This window comes from Globicephala melas, chromosome 13, assembly GCF_963455315.2.
Source record: "Globicephala melas chromosome 13, mGloMel1.2, whole genome shotgun sequence".
NCBI classification, from domain to species: domain Eukaryota; kingdom Metazoa; phylum Chordata; class Mammalia; order Artiodactyla; family Delphinidae; genus Globicephala; species Globicephala melas.
Window position 1 is genome coordinate 74,653,683 of NC_083326.1, and position 22,738 is coordinate 74,676,420.

At 45.4% G+C, this 22,738-nt stretch overlaps 1 protein-coding gene across 10 annotated transcripts in view; it reads left to right on the forward strand.

The window, feature by feature from the left end:
* The window catches only part of RPH3A (rabphilin 3A), a 98,395-nt gene that overhangs the window by 28,066 nt on the left and 47,591 nt on the right, over nt 1-22,738 (forward strand). For 5 of the 10 annotated variants that reach the window (XM_060311090.1, XM_060311089.1, XM_030860486.2 and 2 more), the window contains 3 exons: nt 7,719-7,807; nt 11,853-11,864; nt 20,217-20,363. In XM_060311090.1, the coding sequence (XP_060167073.1) occupies nt 7,737-7,807; nt 11,853-11,864; nt 20,217-20,363 (230 nt within the window). In that variant the 5' untranslated portion in view covers nt 7,719-7,736. Of the gene's footprint in view, nt 1-7,718; nt 7,808-11,852; nt 11,865-13,023; nt 13,056-20,216; nt 20,364-22,738 lie in introns of those variants that run through there. The other 5 variants (XM_060311092.1, XM_030860487.2, XM_060311095.1 and 2 more) reach the window with 3 other exon arrangements.

The window sequence follows — 22,738 nt, forward strand, 5'->3', positions numbered from 1 at the left end:
GCCACTCTGCACTCCTTGTCATTTCTTCAACTAACCAAGCACATACTCACCCCAGAGCCTTTGCACTTGCTTTCCCCCCCAACTTAGAATGCTCTGCCTCAGATATCCACGTGGCTCAGTCCGTTAACCCACTTCAGTCAGGTCTTTGCTCAAATATCATTACTCAGTGAGCCCCCATCTGACCACGACCAGCTTTTTTGTTTGTGTGTTTTGTTTTGTTTTGTGTTTGCCGAGACTTGCAGCTTACGGGATCTTAGTTCCCCAACCAGGGATTGAACCCGGCCCCCCTGGTGGCGAGAGCTCCGAGTCCTAACCACTGGACCACCAGGGAATTCCTTGACCACCTACTTAAAATCAAACTTCCCTCTCAATCACTGATCCTCCTTCCCTGTTTTTCTCTAAAGCACTCATCACCAGCTAACATGCTTTATATTTGACTTACTGTTTCCCCACTAGAAGCTAAGCTCCCTGAGGACAACGATTTTCCTTTTTTATTTGTTTTAATGCTGTATCCCCAGTGTCTAGAACAGTGTCTGGCACATAGTAATAGATGTTCTATAAATATTTTTTTTATTTTTCCCATTTCTCAAGAGAAGCTGGTAGACTGTATTATTAATTAAATTCCGTGCTTTTAAAATATTGGCTTAATTTTCCTTTTAAATATACTGCTTGGGCCAAACAAAAACATAATTTCAGCCTGGATGCTGTTCGTGGAGGCCCCCCAACCCTACTCCACCCTTGTTTGGTGCCCTCGGCGTAAGCTGCATTTCTCACGCCGTCAGACAGTCCAGGTGATTTTTTTCCAGGTTCTTTTTTTTTTTTTTTTTAAACATCTTTATTGGAGTATAATTACTTTACAATGGTGTGTTAGTTTCTGCTTTATAACAAAGTGAATCAGTTATACATATACATATGTTCCCATATCTCTTCCCTCTTGCGTCTCCCTCCCTCCCACCCTCCCTATCCCACCCCTCTAGGTGGTCACAAAGCACCGAGCTGATCTCCCTGTGCTATGCGGCTGCTTCCCACTAGCTATCTATTTTACGTTTGGTAGTGTATATATGTCCATGCCACTCTCTCACTTTGTCACAGCTTACCCTTCCCCCTCCCCATATCCTCAAGTCCATTCTCTAGTAGGTCTGTGTCTTTATTCCCGTCTTACCCCTGGGTTCTTCATGACCTTTTTTTTTTTCCTTAGATTCCATATATATGTGTTAGCATACGGTATTTGTTTTTCTCTTTCTGACTTACTTCACGTGGGATCTTCCCGGACCAGGGCACGAACCCGTGTCCCCCACATCGGCAGGCGGACTCTCAACCACTGCGCCACCAGGGAAGCCCTGTAGTATGTTTTTTGAATGTAAAAATATTCATTGAGTAGCTCAGAGATCAAGTTGATAGAAATTATAAGAAACTAATTATCATGCTTTTATAGACTGATTCCTACCTCTCTGGCCTCCTTTCCATTATCCCACTAGAAAAATTGAACCGTTCTCTCATCTCCAACATAGTCCTGCTGGGAGGCTGACTGTGGCATTGAACTCTACGCAGACAGCTGCAGCTCACACTGGTTCCCTGCAGCGCCCTGAAGTACTGCGTATGGCCCCTGCCAGCCCAGCCCAGGCCCACCGTGTCACTCTTAGACACCTACTGTGGCTCTGAAGCTAAATGGATTTTCAGGGTTGTTTTTTCAGTTCAACTAAAACCAGCAGAAGACCTTGGAGGTTCTGGGGGATGGAGGCACTGTTCCTTAACAAACTGTGCTAAAGGGAGTCAGGGGAGAAGTAGGTAGAACAAAATGTAGAGGGAGAAAGGCAGGGTTCTGGAATCTGGCTTTTCTGGGCTTGGGACAGGGTGTTCGTGTTATTTTAAGATGCAGGTGGCATAAAGATTAGTACCAAGCCGTGGAGATGGGCAGATCTGGGATAAGGCCTGGCTCTGTCACTTACATGCAGATTTATTGAGTGCCCACTGCACTCATGGAGCTCTGTGACTTGTGTGAAGATTTATTGAGCATCTACTATATACCACACTCAGGACTGGCTGCAAAGTGAAAAATGCAGGGCCCCTTGTTCAAATATTATAAAGAATTTCAAGATGATGACAGCAGAGCATTAAGCCAAGTGTGGGCCTATCTAAGTACAGGGAGGGTCCTTCTAAGCTTAGGGTCCTTCTATGCATGGGGCCCTGTGCACCAGTATAGGTCACAGGGCCATGAAGCTAGCCCTGCATGCACTGGAGTTACAACTGTTGAACAAATACAGACCCGGGCCCTGCTCTCATGGATCTTACAGAATAGGTGGGGAGACAAACAGCGAATAAGTAAAAAATGATAATTGCAAATCACAATAACTATTATAAAGGAAACAAACAGGATGCAGTGAGAGTAAGTAAGGGGTAAGAGGAGGTGACTTAGAGAGTATAGTCAGGGAAGGCTTCTTGGAGGAGGTGACGTTTGAGCAGAGACCAGCAGAGTGTGAGCAGAAACCAGCCATGAGAGAGTGAGAGGAAGATGCTATCAGTTCAGAGAAACAGCAGAGGCAAAAGCCTGGCAGCTGGAAAAGCCAGCGTGTCTGGAGCATGGTCCAAGATATACAAGAGTAGCAGACAGAGGGTCATGACAGCTTTTTGAGGTCACGGAGAGAGTCTTAAATCTTATATGCAATGGACAGCCATTGAAGCACTTTATTATTTATCTTTTAAATAAGTCACTTATTTTTGAATAGCCAACATATCCACATGGTTGCAAATACAAAGGGGTATCATGTGAAAATTCTTCCCATCTCAGTCCCAGCCTTCCAGTTTCCCTGCATAGAGGCAAACAATGTTGTCCATTTCTTGTGTGTTCTTTGCAGAGAACTTTATGCAGATACAACCCAAAATCACATGCACATATCCTACTTGCCCTTGTGCACACAGATGGTGTTGTTCTGGAATATTGTTCTACATCTTGGCCTTTCCACTAGACAGTTAATCTTGGTGATCAATCCATATCCGTCATAAAGCATCTCATTATTCTTTACAGCTGTGCAGTCCTCCACCGTACAGATGCACCAACATCCAGCTAGCCAGTGCTTGTTATTTGGCATTTAGATTGCTTCATTGACTAAAGCAGGTCATTGGGAAGCCCACTTAAACTCTCTGTGATTCAGTTACTCATCTGTGAAATGGAATAAGAAGAACATCTACCTTCTAAGGCTATTGTGAGGATTAAATGAGATAAAACCTGAAAGGCACTTAGCAGGTACCAAGCCCTTGATATTTGAACTAGCGATTGTTGCTGTTGTTGCTTTCATTCCTAAAAGCAGACTGTTCCTTGGGGCTCACACCCAGGCTGTGGGGGACCCTGTGCCCAGGAAAGACCTGAGCCTCTGGCTTCCAGGGGAGGCAATTATTTTATGCTTTCTGAACTTGCAGCTGCAGCACTAGATTTAAGCCAGGACTTTGACTCTGGTGGAGCCGAAGCATGTGATCTCTCAGAGTCTCCAGGCAGGGGTCTGGGTGGGCAGGTCTCTGTTCGTTGCTGAGGCTGAGGTGGGAATGCAGCTAGGAGCCAATGGCCATCAAACACTTGTCAGAACCCGACAATCTGAAGTCCAGGGAGGAGTGTCCTACAGGTGTGAACACAGTGGTGCGTAAGCACCTGGGCTTCGGAGACAGAGTTCAAGGACTGGCTCTGCTACTTGGTAGCTGTGTGATTTTGAGCAGGTGGCTTAACCGCTCTGGGTCTCAGCTTTCTTGCCTGTAAAATGAGGATAACACCACTTACCTAGGAGTAAGAGTATAAGGATAAAAGTTTCATTATTTAATGAAGCTATGGAATTTGGTGCATAGTAGATGCCCAAGAAATGTTAGTCCTTACTGTCGGATAAACTATGATCTAGGAGAAGTAGGAAAAGGGAGTTACCACTCTACAAGTGCTTACTGTGCATCAGGGACCGTGGAGGTGCTTAAACTCATCATCTCAATGACCCCAAGGTTCTGCTGCGGTCCTAGGGCTGGAACACACATTTACCTCACACACACACCTCTACCTCTGCTCCTGGGACCAATGGTTGGTTTCCCTCTGCTGGTCCTCCCTGGCTTCCTGTCCATTATGGTGATGCTTTCTCTGTAGTGGGCAATGAGAAAGATGGGATGATCTGAAAATGTCAGGGGCTCACCATTGGGCTTCCTCCGTTTCTATTAACTCACCCTTAAACTTGAGATCTTGGCTGGACTTCATGGAGTATTATTTGCAGGCAGGCAGGGGATACGTTAGGATCCAGCTCTGTCAGATTGGAAATGGTTAAGCAGCTTGCCTGGGGTGACATAATGAGCTCCGGGACCAGAGCCCCGCTTTCCTAAGATTCTCCCCTCTACTTTCACATGAAGTCAAGTTCTCTGGAAGCAGAACCTGAGACAGGTTTTTTAAAAAAATTTTATTGAAGTATAGTTGATTTGCAATGTTGTGTTAATTTCTGCTGTAAAGTGACTCAGTTATACATATATGTATATTTTTTCATATTCTTTTCCATTATAGCTTATCACAGGATATTGAATATAGTTCCATGTGCTATACAGTAGGACCTTGTTGTTTATCCAGTTCTATATATAATAGTTTGCATCTGCTAATCCCAAACTCCCAATACTTCCCTCCCCCACCCCGCTCCCCCTTGGCAACCACAAATCTGTTCTCTGTGAGTCTGTTTTTGTTCCTTAGATATGTTCATTTGTGTCATATTTTAGATTTCACATATAAGTGATATCATATGGTATTTCTCTTTCTCTTTCTGACTTATTCGCTTAGTATGATAATCTCTAGGTCCATCCATGATGCTGCAAATGGCATTATTTCATTCTTTCTTATGGCCGAGTGATATTCCATTGTATATATATACACCACATCTTCTTTATCCATTCATCTGTCAGTGGACACTTAGGCTGTTTCCATGTCTTGGCTATTGTAAGTAGTGCTGCTGTGAACACTTGGGTGTATGTATCTTTTCAAATTAGAGGTTTGTCCGGATATATGCCCAGGAGTAGAATTGCTGGATCATATGGTAACTCTATTTTTAGTTTTTTGAGGAACCTCCATACTGTTTTCCATAGTGGCTGCACCAATTTATATTCCTGTCAACAGTGTAAGAGGGTCCCCCTGTCAGTTAGTCATGGCCCTGGGCTGCTCCCTGGGGTGGGGGTAGCTTCTTAGATATCTCTGGACAAGGCAGCTGCTCTCTTTGGCTGAGGGCAATGCTCTGTAAAATGGGGCTACCATAAGCCCCTAGTTGCTAACACTCCTAGAGGCTGGGGGTGGGGTGGGAGCACCACCTGTAAAGGGCATCAACAATTTCTGCTATACCCACTCACCTCCACCTGCATCTCCACCCCCAGCTGAGATGTGGACCCATGACCTTCTTTCTCTGGGCTGTTACTCCAGTTGTTCAAATAGCCTTGATTACTCAGGCTTCCCTCTCCAGGCCCAGGCTGCTTGACCGGGACAATGAGCCCATCCTGGGATGTTACACTCTGAGAGGCCTGGGTGGCAAAGCTGAAATAACCAATGCTGTCCAGGGTGGCTTCTGGCCTGGAGGGACAGAGCTGGGTGGTTTCCATGGGGCGGCCAGCCAGTGAGTTTGGACTTTGCAGGCAGAATTTTAACAGGAAATGAGCTCCCGGTATGCCTGGCTGAATGCAGGAGAGGGTGGGCAAGCCACATTCTGCCTTGAGGGCAACAGAATTTGGAGATCAGAGTTCCTGGGAGGGGACAGTGTATTCCTTGTCCCAGCTACCCCCGCCAGCCGCCACCTCCTGGGATCCTCCAAGGTCAGTGCTGCCTCTCTGCCTCAAAGCAGGAGGCGAGGCAATCAAATGAACGTTCGCTGTCCAGACCAAGGGCAGCTGAGGACGCTCATTACCGGGAACTGAAGCTCTCAGTACCAGCAGGGGCCAGGGGTTCCCAGGGGGCCCAGGGCAGCCTCATTCAGCTCTTGGCACAGGCAATAATGAGACGTTAAGGTTCTCTTCAGCAGATTTCCTTCACAACAGGAGTCATCTCTCCTTTCTTTCTGTTTTCAAAATGGAAACAATGAAATGGTCATATTAATCTGGGAAGATTATGTTAACCACCCGGGAGCAGATGAAATGGCTTTTCTCTAAGGGGCCTTTCCTTCCCTGTGTCCAACCATCAGCCCCCCGATCCCCGGCTTCACCCACACGAAGATTTAATAATTGCACTGGCTGTAGAATAGGAAAGAGAGTTCTCTCCCTGTTCACCTCCCAACTGCTCATCTATTCAGCTTCCTAGGAAAAAACACTGTGTTGTACCAAGACCTTCAGGGAAATCAGAACCCACTGGACACAGTAACCTACCTTCTAAGGCTTTTTTAAAAAATAAATTAAATGTGATCTCCATGGTCTCTTTCCCCTTATTCTTTTTAGAGATTTATTTATTATTTACTTATCTTATTATTATTATTTTTGGCTGTGTTGGGTCTTAGTTGCGGCATGCGGGATCTTTTGTTGCACCGTGCGGGCTCTTCATCGTGGTGCACGGGCTTCTGTCTAGCTGTGGCGGTGAGTTTTCTCTTCTCTGGTTGTGGTGCTCAGGCTCCAGGGTGCGTGGGCTCTGTAGGTTGTGGCACACAGGTTCTCTAGTTGAGACGCGTGAGCTCAGTAGTTGTGGCACGTGGGCTTAGTTGCCCCACGGCATATGGGATCTTAGTTCCCTGATCAGGGATCAAACCCACGTCCCCTGCATTGCAAGGCGGATTCTTTACCACGGGACCACCAGGGAAGTCCCTCTTTCCCCTTATTCTTTGCTTAGACCCCGGGGGAGGGGGAAGGAGGGGAAGTTCAGAAAGGACATAAGCTTGGCTGAGTTCAACTAAGCTTAGTGTTGATGGAGACTCATTCACGCATTCAACAAATATTTATTAAGTGCCTTCTATGTGCCAGGTGCTATGCTGGGTATTGGACATTAAGCAGAGAACAAAACAAAGAGTTCTGCAAGAGACTTACATTTTAGCAGGGAGATTCTAACCGTGATGGTGCTGTTTTCACAAGCTGTGATTTAACTTTGTGATGATCTCCCTAGTCACTGTGTAGAGCATGGACTGAAGTGGGCCAAGGGCAGAGGCAGAGAGACCGGTGAAGAGGCTCCTGTAGTAAGCCAGGCCGGGATAGTAGTGGTTTGGATCAGCATAGTAGCAATTTAGGCACAGAACATTGGGAAGATTCTGGATCTATTATGACAGTGAAGCCAGCATGACTTTCTGATGGCTTGGGTGTAAAGTATTAAAAAGAAAGCAAGCCAGGGATGACTGTGGCATTTGGGACCTCAAAACTCTGAGACATGGGTTTGTTTTCTTTTTGACCTGACCAAGTCCAAGTTAACTAGTACATGAGTCAGATGACTTCCTCTAGTAGAAAGACCCTGGATTGGAGTTAAGAGCTCTGACCCTCCCTCCTGGATATGTGGTCTTGCATCAACAATGAATGGGACGAACACAGATTAAAGGGAGGAAGTTCTTCCCTCTGATCCATTTCTGCCACAAGGGAGCTGTGACAGTTTCCCTCTTGGGGCCTGAAAGTCCCCATCTGGAAAGCGGAGAAGCTGGGTGAAGTTCCATTTCTTCTCTGTATCCCCCAGAGTGCTTGGCATAGACCAGGGGGCTGAGAAATAAAGGGTGATTGAATGACTGTTTGCATGATGTCCTTTCTGGGCTGTTGTTTTCCAGGAGCACTGGGCTTCTACCATGACTGACACCGTGTTCAGCAACAGCTCTAGCCGTTGGATGTGTCCCAGTGACCGACCCCAGCAATCAAAGTAAGTTGCTGGGTGTTCCTGGGAGTTGTTTGCTTTGGGGCAATGAGGTCCTGATCTACACTTGAAGGAGGAGAGGAATAGCAAGGAAAGAAATTTCTCTCCCTGGGGTGGAGGAAAAAGAACCTAGTGGGAGTTTATCGTGGAAACTTCACTGATTTTACTTCTTTGCAAGGTTGGAGTAACAAGATTAAATTCTGAGCTCCATGCCCTAAATGAGAGGTGGCTTGGTGGAATGGAAACAGCACTGACCTGGTGGTTAGAATCAGACTTGGTTCTGGTTCTAGATCTGAGCTACTCTGGGTGAATCTCTTTCCCTTCTTTGAACCTTGGTTTCCTCATCAATTAAATAAGGAAGTTGGACTAGATCAGAGATTGAAAACTGGCAGGCCACCAACTGACTCTGACTTGCAGAAATGTGTTTTTTTTATTTTTTATTTTTGGCCTGATCATTTAAAAATTGGGAAATTTCACATAAAATAACTTCACATACTCTTTCCAGTAACTATTATACCTGAATCAGTGGTGTGCTGGGTCTGTACCATGGTGGTTCCTTAGAGCTGATGTTAAATTTTCAGGAATTTTGCAAGTCAGTTGTTAAACATGGCCAGTATTAAAAATTAAGTTGTATAGTTTTACAATTAAATTATATTAAACACAAAGGTGGTGAATACTTAACTTTAATCACTTCTTAATTTTTTTTAACATCTTTATTGGAGTATAATTGCTTTACACTGGTGTGTTAGTTTCTGCTGTATAACAAAGTGAATCAGCTATGCATATATCCCCATATCTCCTCCCTCTTGCGTCTCCCTCCCATCCTCCCTATCCACCCCTCTGGGTGGTCACGAAGCACCGAGCTGATCTCCCTGTGCTGCTTCCCACTAGCTATCTATTTTACATTTGGTAGTGTATATATGTCCATGCCATTCTCTCATTTCGTCCCAGCTTACCCTTCCCCCCCCCCATGTCCTCAAGTCCATTCTCTATGTTTGCGTCTTTATTCCTGTTCTGCCCCATCACTTCTTAATTATTTTACTGTGTTTTGTTAGTCTCCATGTTATTTGTGCCTATGATACCTGTATGGTGAAATACTATATAATAGTACATTACTGCATGTTTCCTCCCAGTTCTGCATTTAGTGACATCATATAGGTACTTGAAATCAGCCACAGTGGGGCTTTTTCTCCAGAGGTTCAACTGTTAAACATTTACCAGCACACCACTGCCTGAAGACCTTTACAGTCTAAGTCTATTGTTTATCATCCCTGCAGATTTTCACTCAAAGGTCTTACTTTTTAAACGCTTGGTAATTTTTATTGTTAGCTCAATCTGTGAGAATCCTGGGGATCTACCATGGGAATATTTTCCTCAGAGAGATTTGCACTTGCTTCTGCCAGGAATCAGGTGTGCTGCTCACCCAGGATGTGACCTGAGCTCCCTTAGAGGGTCCTAGCTCAAAGTGGGGGTCTCAGATTCAGCTTCCTCACCTTGTTAGGAGCTCAGAGTCAGCCTCTGGAACATAATGCTGCTTTTTACATTGGCTTACTGCTCACAGCTCCCTGTTCTGGATTCAGTTTGCTGGGTTTTCTTTTTCTTTTTTAAAAAATTGCCTCATAAAGGGGTATAATTGATTTACCTCTAATAGTACACATTTAAAGTACAGTTTGATCATTTTTACACATATGTGCATACTCATTCCCCTTTGCAGTCTCTCCTTTCTGCCCCTCCCTCTCCCCACCCATCCCTAAGTAATTACTAATCTTCTTTCTGTAACTATAAATTAGTTTGCATTTTTTAGAATTTCTATAAATGGAATCATTCAGTATGTACTCCCTTTTTGAGAGATGTCTTCTTTCACTTCGCATAATTATCTCATGATCCATCCATATTGTTTTTCATATCAATAGTTTATTCCTTTATATTGCTAAATAGTATTTCATTGTGTGGATATACCACAATTTGTTTATCCGTTCACCTATTGATGAACATTTGGGTTGTTTCCAGTTTGGGGCTAGTACAAATAAAATTTGTATAAACATATACTTTCATTTCTCTTGAGTAAATACCTAGGAGTAGAATGTCTCAGTGGTATGTATAGTAGGTGTATGTTTAACTTTTTAAAAAACTGCCCATTTTCCAAATTGGTTGTACCACTTTAAGTTTCCACCAGAAGTGTACAAGAGTTCCATCTCTCTTCCTCCTCACCAACACTTGATATGATTAGTCTTTTCCATTTTAACCATTCTAATGTGTGCATAGTGGTATTAGTTTTGTGATTTTAATTTGCACTTCCCTAATGACTAATGATGTTGATTGTCTTCTTTTGTAATTTTGCCATTCGTATAACCTCTTTGTTAAAGTGTCTGTTCAAATACTTTGTCCATTTAAAAACTGGGTCATTTATCTTCCTGTTATTAAATTTTCTAAGCTTTTTTTCATGTGTTGTAGATAAAAGTCCTCTGCTGGAGACACATTTTGCACATATGTTTCTTGGTCTATAACTTGCATTTTCTTTTTCATAACAGAGTCTTGAAGAGGAAAAGTTTTTTTATTTTGATGAAGTCTGTTTTGTTTATTTGTTTCGAAGTAGGAGGGTTGTTGGAGAATTCCCTTATTTTCTAACAATCCTAGGGTCTTTTGGAATATTTAGTGCCCTCATATTCTTGAAGCAAAAGTCCCTGTCTATTTACTACTTCTACCTAAAACCTCCTCTAGTTATACAAGTTTTATAGTTTTGAAGACATTATTGAACTCTGTTGGTTTCCTTTTTGAAAGGAAACTTCTAGTTTCCAAGCCCTCCCCATGATGTCCTCTTGAAGCCAACCTTACTTGGCAGACAATATTCCATCAGCCAAAAATTGTCTCTGTAAGATAAACAGTTGCCTGAAGGTGAATGGGGTAAAATATTTATTTTATTTAAGAAATGTCAGTTAATTAAAACCCCATACATAAGAGTTTACTTTAGTCAATATGAAGCCAAACAATTTGCCTTACAATTAAATTAGAATTATTCAAACAGTCTGGATGCAGTTTCATTAAAGTGCTTCTGGGCTCCTGTGAAACATCTTGGCATTCTGAATGCATCCGGCTGGCTTGATTGCTACTGCGTTTTCTTCAGATGTTAAAATTATTTTCCAATAAATGCTAATGGGTGAATTATAGTCATCACACATGCTATCTAGTCTGCAGCAGTGATGATGTGCTAATGCAGACGCTTCAAATGTCTTTCTCCAGTAAATTAAGAAATCTAGTCTTAATTAACTGCTGGCTAACCAGATACTCTTTACTCCCTTTGTGATTTCTCTCAGCCTCCTTGAATCTAACGATGGTGTTTGGAACGCAGTTGTGGTTGTGTTTGAAAGAAGTGAATGTATCTGTTTCTTGCATCGGTAGGACAGGGCTTCAGCTATCTATGTTGGGGATACATGCGGAGAAATGCTGGTCTCCAATAGTTGATACTTCTCTATAGTTTTCAAGTCTGCAAGCCTGAGAGTGCCAGAGATCAGAGGTGGAAACTGAGGCACAAAGAGGAGATGTGACCTGCCTATGGTAGCATGTCTAATAAGTGAAGAGCCTGGTCTCCTTTTTAGAGTGGAAGGACTTGCTTCCCCAAACTGGGGCACTGCGAGTTCTGCTTTCGGATGATCCAGTCACGGTTCAGGGCTCATTGCCTACCTCAGTGTGCTCCTTATCCCTCAGTGTTTGAAACAACAGAAACCAAGAATGTTATCATCATTAAGTGATTCCTTTTTAGTGCCAAAAAACATTATTCAAATACATAAATGATCAGATTGGTTAATTAATAAGCTGAACTGATTGGTCATTTTAATCAAGGCTGTGGCTCATACAACCCTACATTGCTGCAGCCTTGTTTTAGATGTGCTGGAATAAGATAATAATGACTGATAACAAATGGAAGTAGGTCATTGTGATTTAAACAGAACTGTGCGGTTGTGGCATCCAGGCAGTGTTGATATTGTTAAGAGATTTTTTCCCCTAACTTTATTCATTTTGTTCTTTCTCTCCTTTCTTTGCCTTCCTTCAGTGATAAAGAACAGTGAGTATTTTGTAATACTTTTATTTTTCTGCAGACTGAATTTTATCTCTTTTCTGATTAAAGTGGCTTTAAAGATAGATGAAGAGAGATGGTTCAAAAAGGAACTAGCATGTTTTACATATCTAAAAACAAATTCAAGTTGTTAAAAAAAAACACATACCCCTCTTGATAAAGAAAAATATGAAATTTCAAAAAAAAATCTTGGTAAAAGGTTGGAAAATATTCCTTGGGAGAGCCCTCAATTTAATTTTTGTTAGCAATTAGTGGGATTCAGCAAGCTTATTAACCGCCCTGTGCCTCTGTTTCTGCAACATTTTGCCTGGGAACACTGTTTTTATTTAAAGAAAATATTAACTCAAATGACTACTATCATTAATCAAAGATGATGATGAGTAGAACAGAGCTTGTGGGAAGTTATGTGCTATACACATGGTCTCTGTCACATCATGGAAGGTCAGCCTGACTTCCCAGTGAAATGCCTTTGACTCAGAGGTCCTATCTTTGCTCATAACTTTTGTTTTAAATTGGATTCATTTCCTAAATATGCATGACAGATTGGATGCTGGGTCTAACAAATGAACAGTCAGGCTGCAAAGCAGATGGGACTTTGGTTGTGTGTACACATTGGGAAACTATGGGAGGTCATTTTTACCTTCCCCTTGATGGGGAAGTGTTCACAGAGCCACAGCCAGAGCGCCGAGTCTAGCCTCAGAACACCCAGGTCTGAGTCCTGCTCTGGGACTCAATGTCAGTGTGGCCTTGGGGCACTGCCCTTCACCTCCTTGAGCCCTGGCCATAATGTGGGTATGTTAACCCTGCCCTTCCACCTTCACTGGGAGGTGGTACGGTCAAATGAGATGCATGGGAAAGCTTTGTAAACCGTAAAGCACCAAAATCAGAGGAAGGTGTGGATCACAACCTTGCTTTACCCTTGTGTGTATTTTATATATATATACCTTGTATGTATACATTGTGTGTGCATGCATATATGTATGGTGTGTGTTCTACAGTCTCTGTGTTGGCTGGTAAGATTTTGGTCTCTTTATGAATATTGTGAGCATATCATTCAGACATGCTAGGGAGAGATGCTGAGATGTTGTGCGATTATAAATATGAACATCACAAGAGAGAAGTTCAAGACTTCAGAGGGTCCCAAGTGCTTCAGGCTTCCTGAATGCTGAAAGCTGAAAGGTAGGGTGTGTGTCCATCCTCCTTCCCTCCCTCCTTCATCCTCTCCCTCCTCTCCTCTCCTCTCCCCTTTCTCCCTCCCTCCCTTCCTTCCTTCATTAACAAACACATATCATGCACTGTGCTAAGCACCAAGAATACAAGGTTAGCCAAAGTCTGAGTGGGGATGTCTAGAAGGGTTTACAAACAAATAGTCAGTCACCAACAAATACACTTTATAGTGCAAGGAGCTATAATAGCAGAATCACAGCGGCCAAGGGAGCACAATGATGGGCACCTAACCAAACTTTGGGGTCATGATGGGAGAGCTTCCTGGAAGAAGTAATGTGTAAGCTGAGACCATGTAAAGGAGGTACAAGATAAAGAAGAGACAGAGGAGTTCCAGGTAAGGGAACAGCATGTGCAAAGTCCAAATAGGAGGGAGAGCATGGGATTTTAGAAAAGCTGAATGGCACTCAGTCTGGCTTAAAAGATTACCAGGAGCCCGAGATCCCTTTAGCTTTCTGAAGGGAGTCGGGGAACCACAGCATCCTTTTGGCACCCTCTTTAGTCTGTTAGGGGTAAATTTCATCAAAAAGGGCCTTTTTACCAGCAGGGCTTATGTAAAGTGTTTTGTGGTGTGGATGCCCCTCCTTCCACACTCTCCCCTTCAGGATTCATTAAAATCTCATTCACTGAGCTGTAAAGAGACTTCCTGCTGACACCTGCTTCTGTCGGCATCCTGGGGGAAGGGAGGGGATAAGAAGAAAGGAAAGAAAAAGGATTAATTTTCTGCACAGCACCGCTGTTTAATGCTTCAGAGCCTTCGTGCCCTGACAGCATTTCCATCATCCCACTCCTTTTGGGAGTTATAATATATTAATAGAGACATCCAGTGGGTATTTATTATGTGACTGTTGTGTGCATGAAATGAAGAATCAAGGTGGGAGGCAGGAAGGAGCTGGGAATCTGCCTTTTGCAGTATTTTAGGGGGAAACATCTGTGAGGGGCTTCCACCTGCAGTCAGGACTAATTTCCTTTTGTGTTAGAGGCCACTGGTGCTAGTTTGTTGGGAGAGTTCCTTCTGACCATCTCTAGATGCACCTAAACAAGTACATTCAGGTCACAGATGAAGCACGTCCAGAATGCTGGTGTCTCGAGCCTCTGACCATATTCTCCCCACACAAGAGAATTTCTTGGCAATTCTCTTCCCTCTTCTGAGTGTCAAGCATCTGGAAGATGAGCAGGTCAACTGCAGTGATCTTTAGACTTCTATTAGCAGCAAAATTCTTTCTTTGAATACTGTTTTATTCAGAAGCTAAATATATAAGACAGATAAAGAGTGGCGATGGATAAAGACCTGTCATGGCTGAAAGCATTAAACATACCACCGTGCAACTGTAAGTTAAAATAATACCAAACTGTAAAGTAGGGAGTTTAACAAGCTTCACTTTTTTGTTGCCACAGTAGATAGTGTGTCAGTTATCTTTTGCTGTGTAACAAACCACCTTAAAACTCAGTGGGATAGAAAAACGATGATTTATTCTCAGGGACCTGGGCTCAGCTGGTGGCTCTGCTGATCTTGGCTGGGCTTTCTCATGTATCAAAGGGTTGTCTGATCTAGGATGGCTGTGGCTGGAGTGACTCAGCTCTGATCCACATGCCTCTCATCCTCCAACAGGCGGTCCTGAGCTTCTTGTCATGGTGATGACAGAGAGTCAGAGAGTAAGTAGAAACACACAAGGCTTTTGCAGGCTTAGCCCCAGATGGCACAACATCTCTCCCCTGTGTTTTATTGGCCAAAGTAAGCCATAGTCCAAGCAGGATTCAAGGGGTAGGGAGAAAGACCCAGACCTTTTGGTGAGATCAATTTCAAAGTCACATGGCAAAGGGCATGGATACTTAGAAGGGTGAAGTATTGAGGTCACCAATGTAATAAACTATATCTCATGATTTTATTAAATATCAAAGATTAAATTCTTAAAAAAAATTTTTCTCTCACTCTCTTTTTTTTAAAACTGGCATCCTTGCTTTGCTAGTGTTGGGAACCCAGCACTGCCATCTGGGCTGACATGAGGATGGAGGGCCTGGTTCCCTGCCCACTCTGTCCATCTACGACCCACTCACCTGCAGCCCTTTGAGATCCCTCCAGGGAACTACAGACAATAGTTTGAAAACCATGGCTTAGACAGTTTGGGGAAATAGGAGGCAGGTGCCCTTCAGTGATTCTCCAGGAAGCATTGTCCTAGGTATGTGAACGAGAGCAGAGATGGGCCAGCCCTCTTCGCCCTGTCTCAGCCAGTAAGCCAGGAGTCACTCCTCATGCAGCTACTGAGGGTCAGGAGTAGCCTCTGAAGGTCCCCGCAGGAAACAGACATGAAATCATTCCCACTTAGCAGATCTGGAAACTGACATTCAGAGTGTCTCAGGGCCCTAGTACACACTGCTAATAAGCCACAGGTCCAGGATTCCAATCTTAAACCCCGCCAGGTCAAGGAGGGCTCAAGTTGGTGCACAGTAGGCCCTCTGGGTATTTACTGGACTGGATACAATGCTCTGAGTAACTTGTCCAAGGAAGCAACACTTTAGTCTCCACCTTTGGTTTTTAACGAGGTCCCAACACTGGACTCTGGTCTTAAGGACGTGGAGCTGGAATCCTGTGCCCAGAGGCCCTTGGCAAGGGTGCCACCGTCCTGTCACAGGAGCATTCCTAAGGCCCCCATGCTCACAGTGTTCTCCAGCCCAGAGGAGGCCCAGACAAGCCCATTTTCTCCCTTGAGAGCAAAGGCTTTGGTTTGAAAAACCATCTCCTTTCCCTCTGTTTACTTTTGGGATTAAAACATGAAAATCCACAGGAGGCTTTCAAGTCCCCACTGAGACCAATCAGTGACATTATCAAACACTAGATGAACTGTTTGTCAACTGCGTGTTTTTGAGCAGAGGATGGGGGTCTGCAGAGGTGCCGGCAGCCTCTAGCAGGCCTTCTGCTCATCTGCAGATGGAGACAATTATCCTAGGCAGGCCTCCTGTGGACCCCCATTCCTGCTTATCTTTCTGCAGCCGTGCATTTCCTGTGCATTCTGATTCCAGCGAGTTGTGTGGTGGGGTGAGAGGCATTGGCTTCAGGTCTGACCCATGGCTGACCATACCCATGACCAGACTGTGAGCTGTGGGAATGTGCCCTTGAAAGGGTCTCCACTGGGTCTGAGGCCCAGCATCTCACCTGTGCTCTGTCTTGGTCACTGAGCTACTTTGTAGAGGCAGGAAATAAATGGAGGTGGCGATCAGAAGAGAATGAAGGAAGAAAAGAAGGGATGAAGGAAGGAAGAATAGGGGCAGTTGAGGCATCCATTTCCACGGAAAACCAGAGGGACCTGGGGAGGTGGCTGGATGAGGTTATAACTAAGGCTCTTTGGGAAGGATGGGTGGTCTTCATTATGCAGGAGTCCAATGTATCCTTTACAGTTAATGGGAAGAAACATCAGGCTGAGGGATATTAGCACACTGTAAGGAAGATCTTTCCAACAGAATGGCATAGACTCCTAATGAGAGAGTGAGGTCTTCATCACGGGGAGCATTCAAGCAAGGCTGAAAGACCCCTGGAGGGAGGCTGTGCCAGATGGGCTTTCAGGTGATCCTCAGTGGCCCTCATGCCTTTGTGTAACCTCCTCGCCTTGAGTGCGTGCAGGACCTGGGATGTGTTTCTAACCTATAGAATATGACAAACAGGATGGAACATCACCCTTGTGATTACATCATGTTATATAAGACCCTGTCTCATTTGACCGGAGCTTGAGAGTCACCTTGTATACTTGATGAAGGAAGTGGCCCACAGGATGAAGTTGGAGAAGTCTGCTTGGTTAGGAATTGCAGGCTGCCTCCAAGACATGGAGGTGACTTCCTCCTAATAGCCAACAAAAAGCTGGGGTCCTAGGTCACATGGCTGCCAGGAAATGAATTCTGCCAATAACTCAAATTTGCCTGGAAGCTGATTCTTCCCCAGAAAGGCTCAGGATGAGAACCCAACCCAGCTGACGACTGATTGCAGCCTTGTGAGATGCTGAGCAGAGGACCCAGCTAAGCCATGCCTGGACTTCTGACATGGAAACTGTGAGATAATAAATGTGTGTTGTGTAAAGCCCCTAAGTTTGTAATAACGTGTTATGTAGCAGTCGAAAATGAACACAGACAATATCAATGGGGCTTTGTGCCACCCTGTCTCTATCCTCCAGCTGGACTGATTTTTCCAGTTATCTAATGCTGCAGAACAAATCATATCAAACGTAGTGGCTTAAACAACAGAAACTACTTACTACTTCTTGCAGTTTTTGTTGGTAGATATTTGAGAGTGGCTTGGCTGGGTGGGTCTGGCACAGTTGTAGTCTTACGTCAGCTGGGGCTGCAGCCATATAAGGGCTCGACAAGGGCTAGAGGATCACACAGCTGGCACGTTAGGTGCTGGCTATTGCCAGGGGCCTTAATTCCTCTCCACATGGGCCTCTCCACAGGGATGTTTGAGTGTCCTCATGACATGGCATCTGACTTCCCCTAGACTGCATGACCCAAGACACCAAGGCAGAAGTTGCAATGTCTCTTGTGACCTAGCCTTGGAAGTCACCCACGGTCACTCCCATTGTATTTAGCTGGTCACACAGGACCAGCTGGGATTCTGTGTGGGAGGGGATGGCACAGGGAGGGTGTGAATACCAGGGGGCAGAGATCCTTGGCGAGCATCTTGTAGGCTGGCTACCATATTGATCTTCCTTCACCTCCTCAAGCACACTGCCCACTCTCTCAACTCCAGGCCTTTGCAAAGACCATTTCTCTGTCAGGCTCAGTTTCTTCCTCTGCCTTCCTCTCGCCAACTCTAGTTTATCTCTGAGGTCTCAGTAGGAGCCAGCCATACCTTTCTGCAGCCTGCAGTTTATGTAATTTAGGAGAGCCCTCTTCAAAATAAAGAAGACAAAAATATCTCTCTTTTACAAAATTTTCAGGACAGATGATCATTACGAGAGCTCTTCCCAGGGCCTTGGAAGGTGCCTGTGCTAACAAAGGGTCCCAAATTTAAGCTCCACCAGCATCACAGTAAATCCTCTTCAGGGTCTCAGAGTAGATGTCACTCCCTCAGGGCGCACTCCTTGGTCCCCTAGAATAAGTGACTTCTGTTGCTTCAGTCTTGCTGTGGGTCACACTTATAATCAGACATTTATCATCCCTTTTGGCCATAAGGTATTGTGTCTTATTCAAAAACTCTTTCTGTGCTTACCCTCAGACACTATTCTAAATGCCATTGAAATGATAGTGACCCAGACAGGGTCCCTGTCCTCCTGGAATCCTACGTTCAGGTGGGGGGAGAGAGGCAACAAACAGGTAAACAACAAACTTCTTTCAAAAGATAATTTCAGTTAGTGATGGATACAAGTGAACCTGGGCAATGAGAGCTCAAGGAAGACCTCTCTGAAAGGCTGACATTTGAGCTGAGACCTGAATGATGAGAAGGGGGAGATCTGGGGAGATAAGTCATCCTGGAAGCCGGGACAGCAAGTGCAAAGGCCCTGAAACAAAAACAAGGTTTCAGTGTTCAAGATTGAGCAGGGAGGCCAGTACAGCTGGAGTGTAGTGAGAGGGGGCGAAAAGGATGGAGAGTCAGGTAAAGCACAGATTGGGTAGGACTTTGCAGATAGGCAAGAAACTAAGTTTTACTTTTATTAAGGTAAAATTCACTTAACATGCAATTAACCGTTTTAAAGTGCACACTTCAGTGGCATTTAAGCACATTCACCACATTGTGCAACCACAACCTCTATGTAGTCCTGGGTTTTATTCTAAATCAATGAGAAGCCATTGGAGGGTTCGGGGAAGGGGATTTGAGTATGTTTAGCGTTTGTTCATCCCCTGGATCAGAGGCCCCTGATCCAAGGCAAGATGTGTTTCCACCAGAATTTCCCCAGGCTACCCCCTCCTTCCCTTTCTCGCAACAAGACTTGCCCCCAAGACATCTGCTTCCATTGCTTTCAAACTCTTCCTTCTGTGCTCTTCTGAACAAACGAACTAAGGTGGGAGGATGGAAGAAGAGACGGGAGCAGGGAGGAAGATGGGGCCTTTAATTTCCAACTTTGAGTGTCAAAAGGGAATTTCATGCCTGCTGACGTGATTAGAGCAGTGGAAGTAATAGAGGCTGGCAGCTGATGGGGTGCTGGCTCCAGGGGATTCATAGTTACTGATTTTTGCCCCAACAGGGACAAGAATTTCTAGTGGTGTTGAACCCTGCATTCCACTTGGGCGATGCACCTCAGTGCCCTGGGGTGCATCGCCCAAGGAGATAAGGTCCAAGGTCTATACTTTGCCATAGACCACAGCGTTAGCTCTCTACCCAGCAGCCTCTGATCCTCTGCAGCGTTCAGTTCTCTCCGTACTGTGGAGGTTAAGTGTGCAGGCTGCCCAGGTCTGAATTCCACCTCTGCCACTTCCAGCCATGTGACCTTGGGCAAGTGGTCTAATGTCTCCTCACCAGAAAATAGACAATAACAGTCCTGCCTTGTGGAAATGTTGTGAGGATTAAATGAGAAAATGTGGGCAGCCAGTAGGTGCTACATCAGTATTTGCTTTTTTTATTTTAAAAAAAAAGATCAAGGAGAGCACAGGATGGAACCCAAAATGCTATAGGAGCTTTGGAGGCAGGAGGGCTAGATGTTTATGTGAAATCAAGAGATTTTTATAAAACTAGTTGACCACTAGTTTAAACTTTTTTTTAAGGACTCTGTGGCCTACACCAAATGTATTTGTGCCAGACAGGGCCTGGCGTCAACCTGGGATCCAGGGCCTTAGACAAGCCTCCCAGAATTGTTTCCGCTCCTGCTGTAGAAGTCTACTGTTGAGATTCTTTTCCTGAGAACACCATTATCCTCCAGGTTTCCATGAACTTCCTGCAAATGCTACTTCCAGAGTGTCTGCCATGTGCTAAGCACTTAATAAACTCATCAGAACCTTATGAGGGAGGAGGTATGTGTGTCCTGTTGTACAGATGAGCACACTGAGGCTCTGAGAGATTGGATTCTTTTACCCAGGGTCTCCCAGCAGGGATTTGAACTGAAGTTTACCAGACTCCAGGAGCTAGAGCCCAACCACCACTCTGCAACTGCTGACTTTGTCTGCAGCCTCACACCTTCCTATATTGCCTTTCAGGCTCCAGACGGGATGGTCTGTTCACCCCAGTGGTCAGGCAGACAGAGGGAGGAAGCAGGAAGAGCTGACAGATGAGGAGAAGGAGATCATCAACAGGGTGATTGCTCGTGCTGAGAAGATGGAAGAGCTGGAGCAGGAGCGCATCGGGTGAGGCCTGACGCCGCGCATCCGCATCCAGCCTGAGAGCCAGAGACGCCAGGAGGCTGTGCTGCTCAGGGCGGGTGCGCTGTGGTGGGGCAGGGCTGCCCTCGGGGTTTGTGACCTGTGATGTGCCAAGCCACCCGCTCAGGCAGAACTGGAATCCTTGGTGCATGAGCTGCGAGAGCTGGAAGACAGAAAAGAGAACAGGGGAGAGAGTGGGCTGGGGGCTGGCTGGGGAGGGGCTTCTGGGCTGGGGGTGCATTAAAGATGGAGAAGGGAGGATCTTCTGAGAGGGGGATGGGAGATTGTCTCTGAAGGCTGGAGACGCGTGTGTGAGCACAGGTGTCATACCCATTCCAGCTGCATAGGAATATGTTCTAGAGACATTGGCCATGCAGGTGCCAGAACGATAGCCGAGGGTGAAGTAAGGGGGAGGAAGTGTATGTCAACGAGACAGTGCGTGAAAGAGAGAGCACATCTGAAACGAATTATAGGAGAGAATTGGAGAAATCCATCCTGAAGGGAGGCCAGCATGAGAGCGAGGTAGCAGAGGTTGGGTCTGGACTCTAAGAACTCGGCTTCCATCACAGCTCCCCCACTTGCTGGCTGTGGATCCTGGGCCATGTTGCTTCACCCTCTGAGCCTCAGTTTGCTCACTTGTAGAATGGGAGAAATAAAAGGAATAGTCCCACAGGATTGTTGTAAGGAGTAAGTGAAATGATGCTTGTATGGTTCCTGGACCAGGCCTGGTCGTACTTCATGCTTAATGAATGGTAGGAGGAAGGGAAAAAGTGGGGTTTGGAGGGCAGAGGTAACAAAAAACATGTATGGGATGTAAGAAGGTGTGTGTGTCAGAGTATCAGTGAGCCAGGACAGTGTTAGAGAGAGAGGGAGGGCTCTGTGCGTGGGCTTGGGAAGGGTGGAGTGGGGAAGTGAGAGGGGAGGAGTGTCTGGGAGAAGAGGAGAGTGAGCGTATGTATGGGGGGGGGGCTCTTGGCGTGGGTGGAAACTTCCACTGCTAGGATGCAGGGAGGCCACCAAGGCATCCTCTAAGACTGAACCTCAAATGGGAAATGGGAGGAGCTGCTGAGATGCCACCCCTTCCCCAGACCTTTCTTCCAAGGGGCAGCCTTTGCCAACTGGTTTGGGCACTGGGGTGCCCTTTCATCTCCCTACCCAGCCACTCAGTGGGAGGTTAACAAGATTCTTGGATGGAAAATGATGCTGTGAACACACAGGAAGTGGGTGCCTTTGATTTGAGCGTCTGCAGATCATTTTATTCAGAGTGGGCTGGGGAGATCAGAGGTGCCATTGACAAATGACAAATAACCTGGCACAGGCGGAGTCAGCTTTGTGCTCGGCCCTCCGTCAGGTTCCTCAGTAGGTTGCTAAAGGGATGGGTCTTGAGGGGTCTGCTTATAGGGTTGAGTTTTTATTTTGCTTTTTAAAAGATACATCAGGAGTGAGGAGTTGTCCAGGCGGGAGGTCTGTGAGCATGTGTGTAAGTGAGTGTGGGAGTGTGTGTGTGTGTGTGTGTGTGTGTTCACTTCAACCAACAAGGAGCCTCAGCCTTGCAGGAAGGAAGAATATAGATGTTAAATTCTTGCTTGGAAGCAAGAATTTCCAGCCTTTTTCCTGCGGAGCACTTTCCACTAGCTAACTTTGAATTTTATACATTGATTATCTCTCTCTCCCCGTTAGATTGTAAGATTCCTGAGTGTAGAGATTTTTGCCTGTTTTGTTTGCCACAGAATCCCCAGTCCTAGTACACAGTAGGTGTTCAGTAAAATATTTGATGAGTGAGTGAGTGAACATGGTAGACAATGCTGCCCCCCAATTTCTTTCTGCATCTCCTGTGAACAAGAGGCTGGAGAGCTTAGAATTTTGTAGTCCAGGGTCCATATTCCCAGGGAAGACACTATGATTGGCTGCCTTATGTTTATATCAGATTCTGTCCTTGTTAACTGTGTCCAGAGGTGCTGGCTACATTGTGCAAGCGTGGCCACTAGGCTGCCTTTGGGTGTAAAGTTAAGGGGATCTCTGTGGACTGAGCGGATTCTGGCTTGAACATTCTAGAACAGGGCTGATGGGTTCCCTGCCTTGTCCCCCATGTCCTGCCACATTGCCTGACCTGGTGACATGGTGGGAGAGCACAGTGGTTAATCCCTGGGACCCCAGAGTCAGAGAGACCTGGCTTCAAATTCCAGCTCTGCCACTTACTCCCTGTGTGACCTTAGATAAGGCACTTTACCTCCTCCTCAGCTGCAAAATGGGGATAACGTTAGCACACATGTCCCAGGGAATGTTCAATTCACATTCAAAAGATTATCGTGGTACCTGGCACAGAGTGCATGCTCAGTTAATGGTGACAATCATTAATG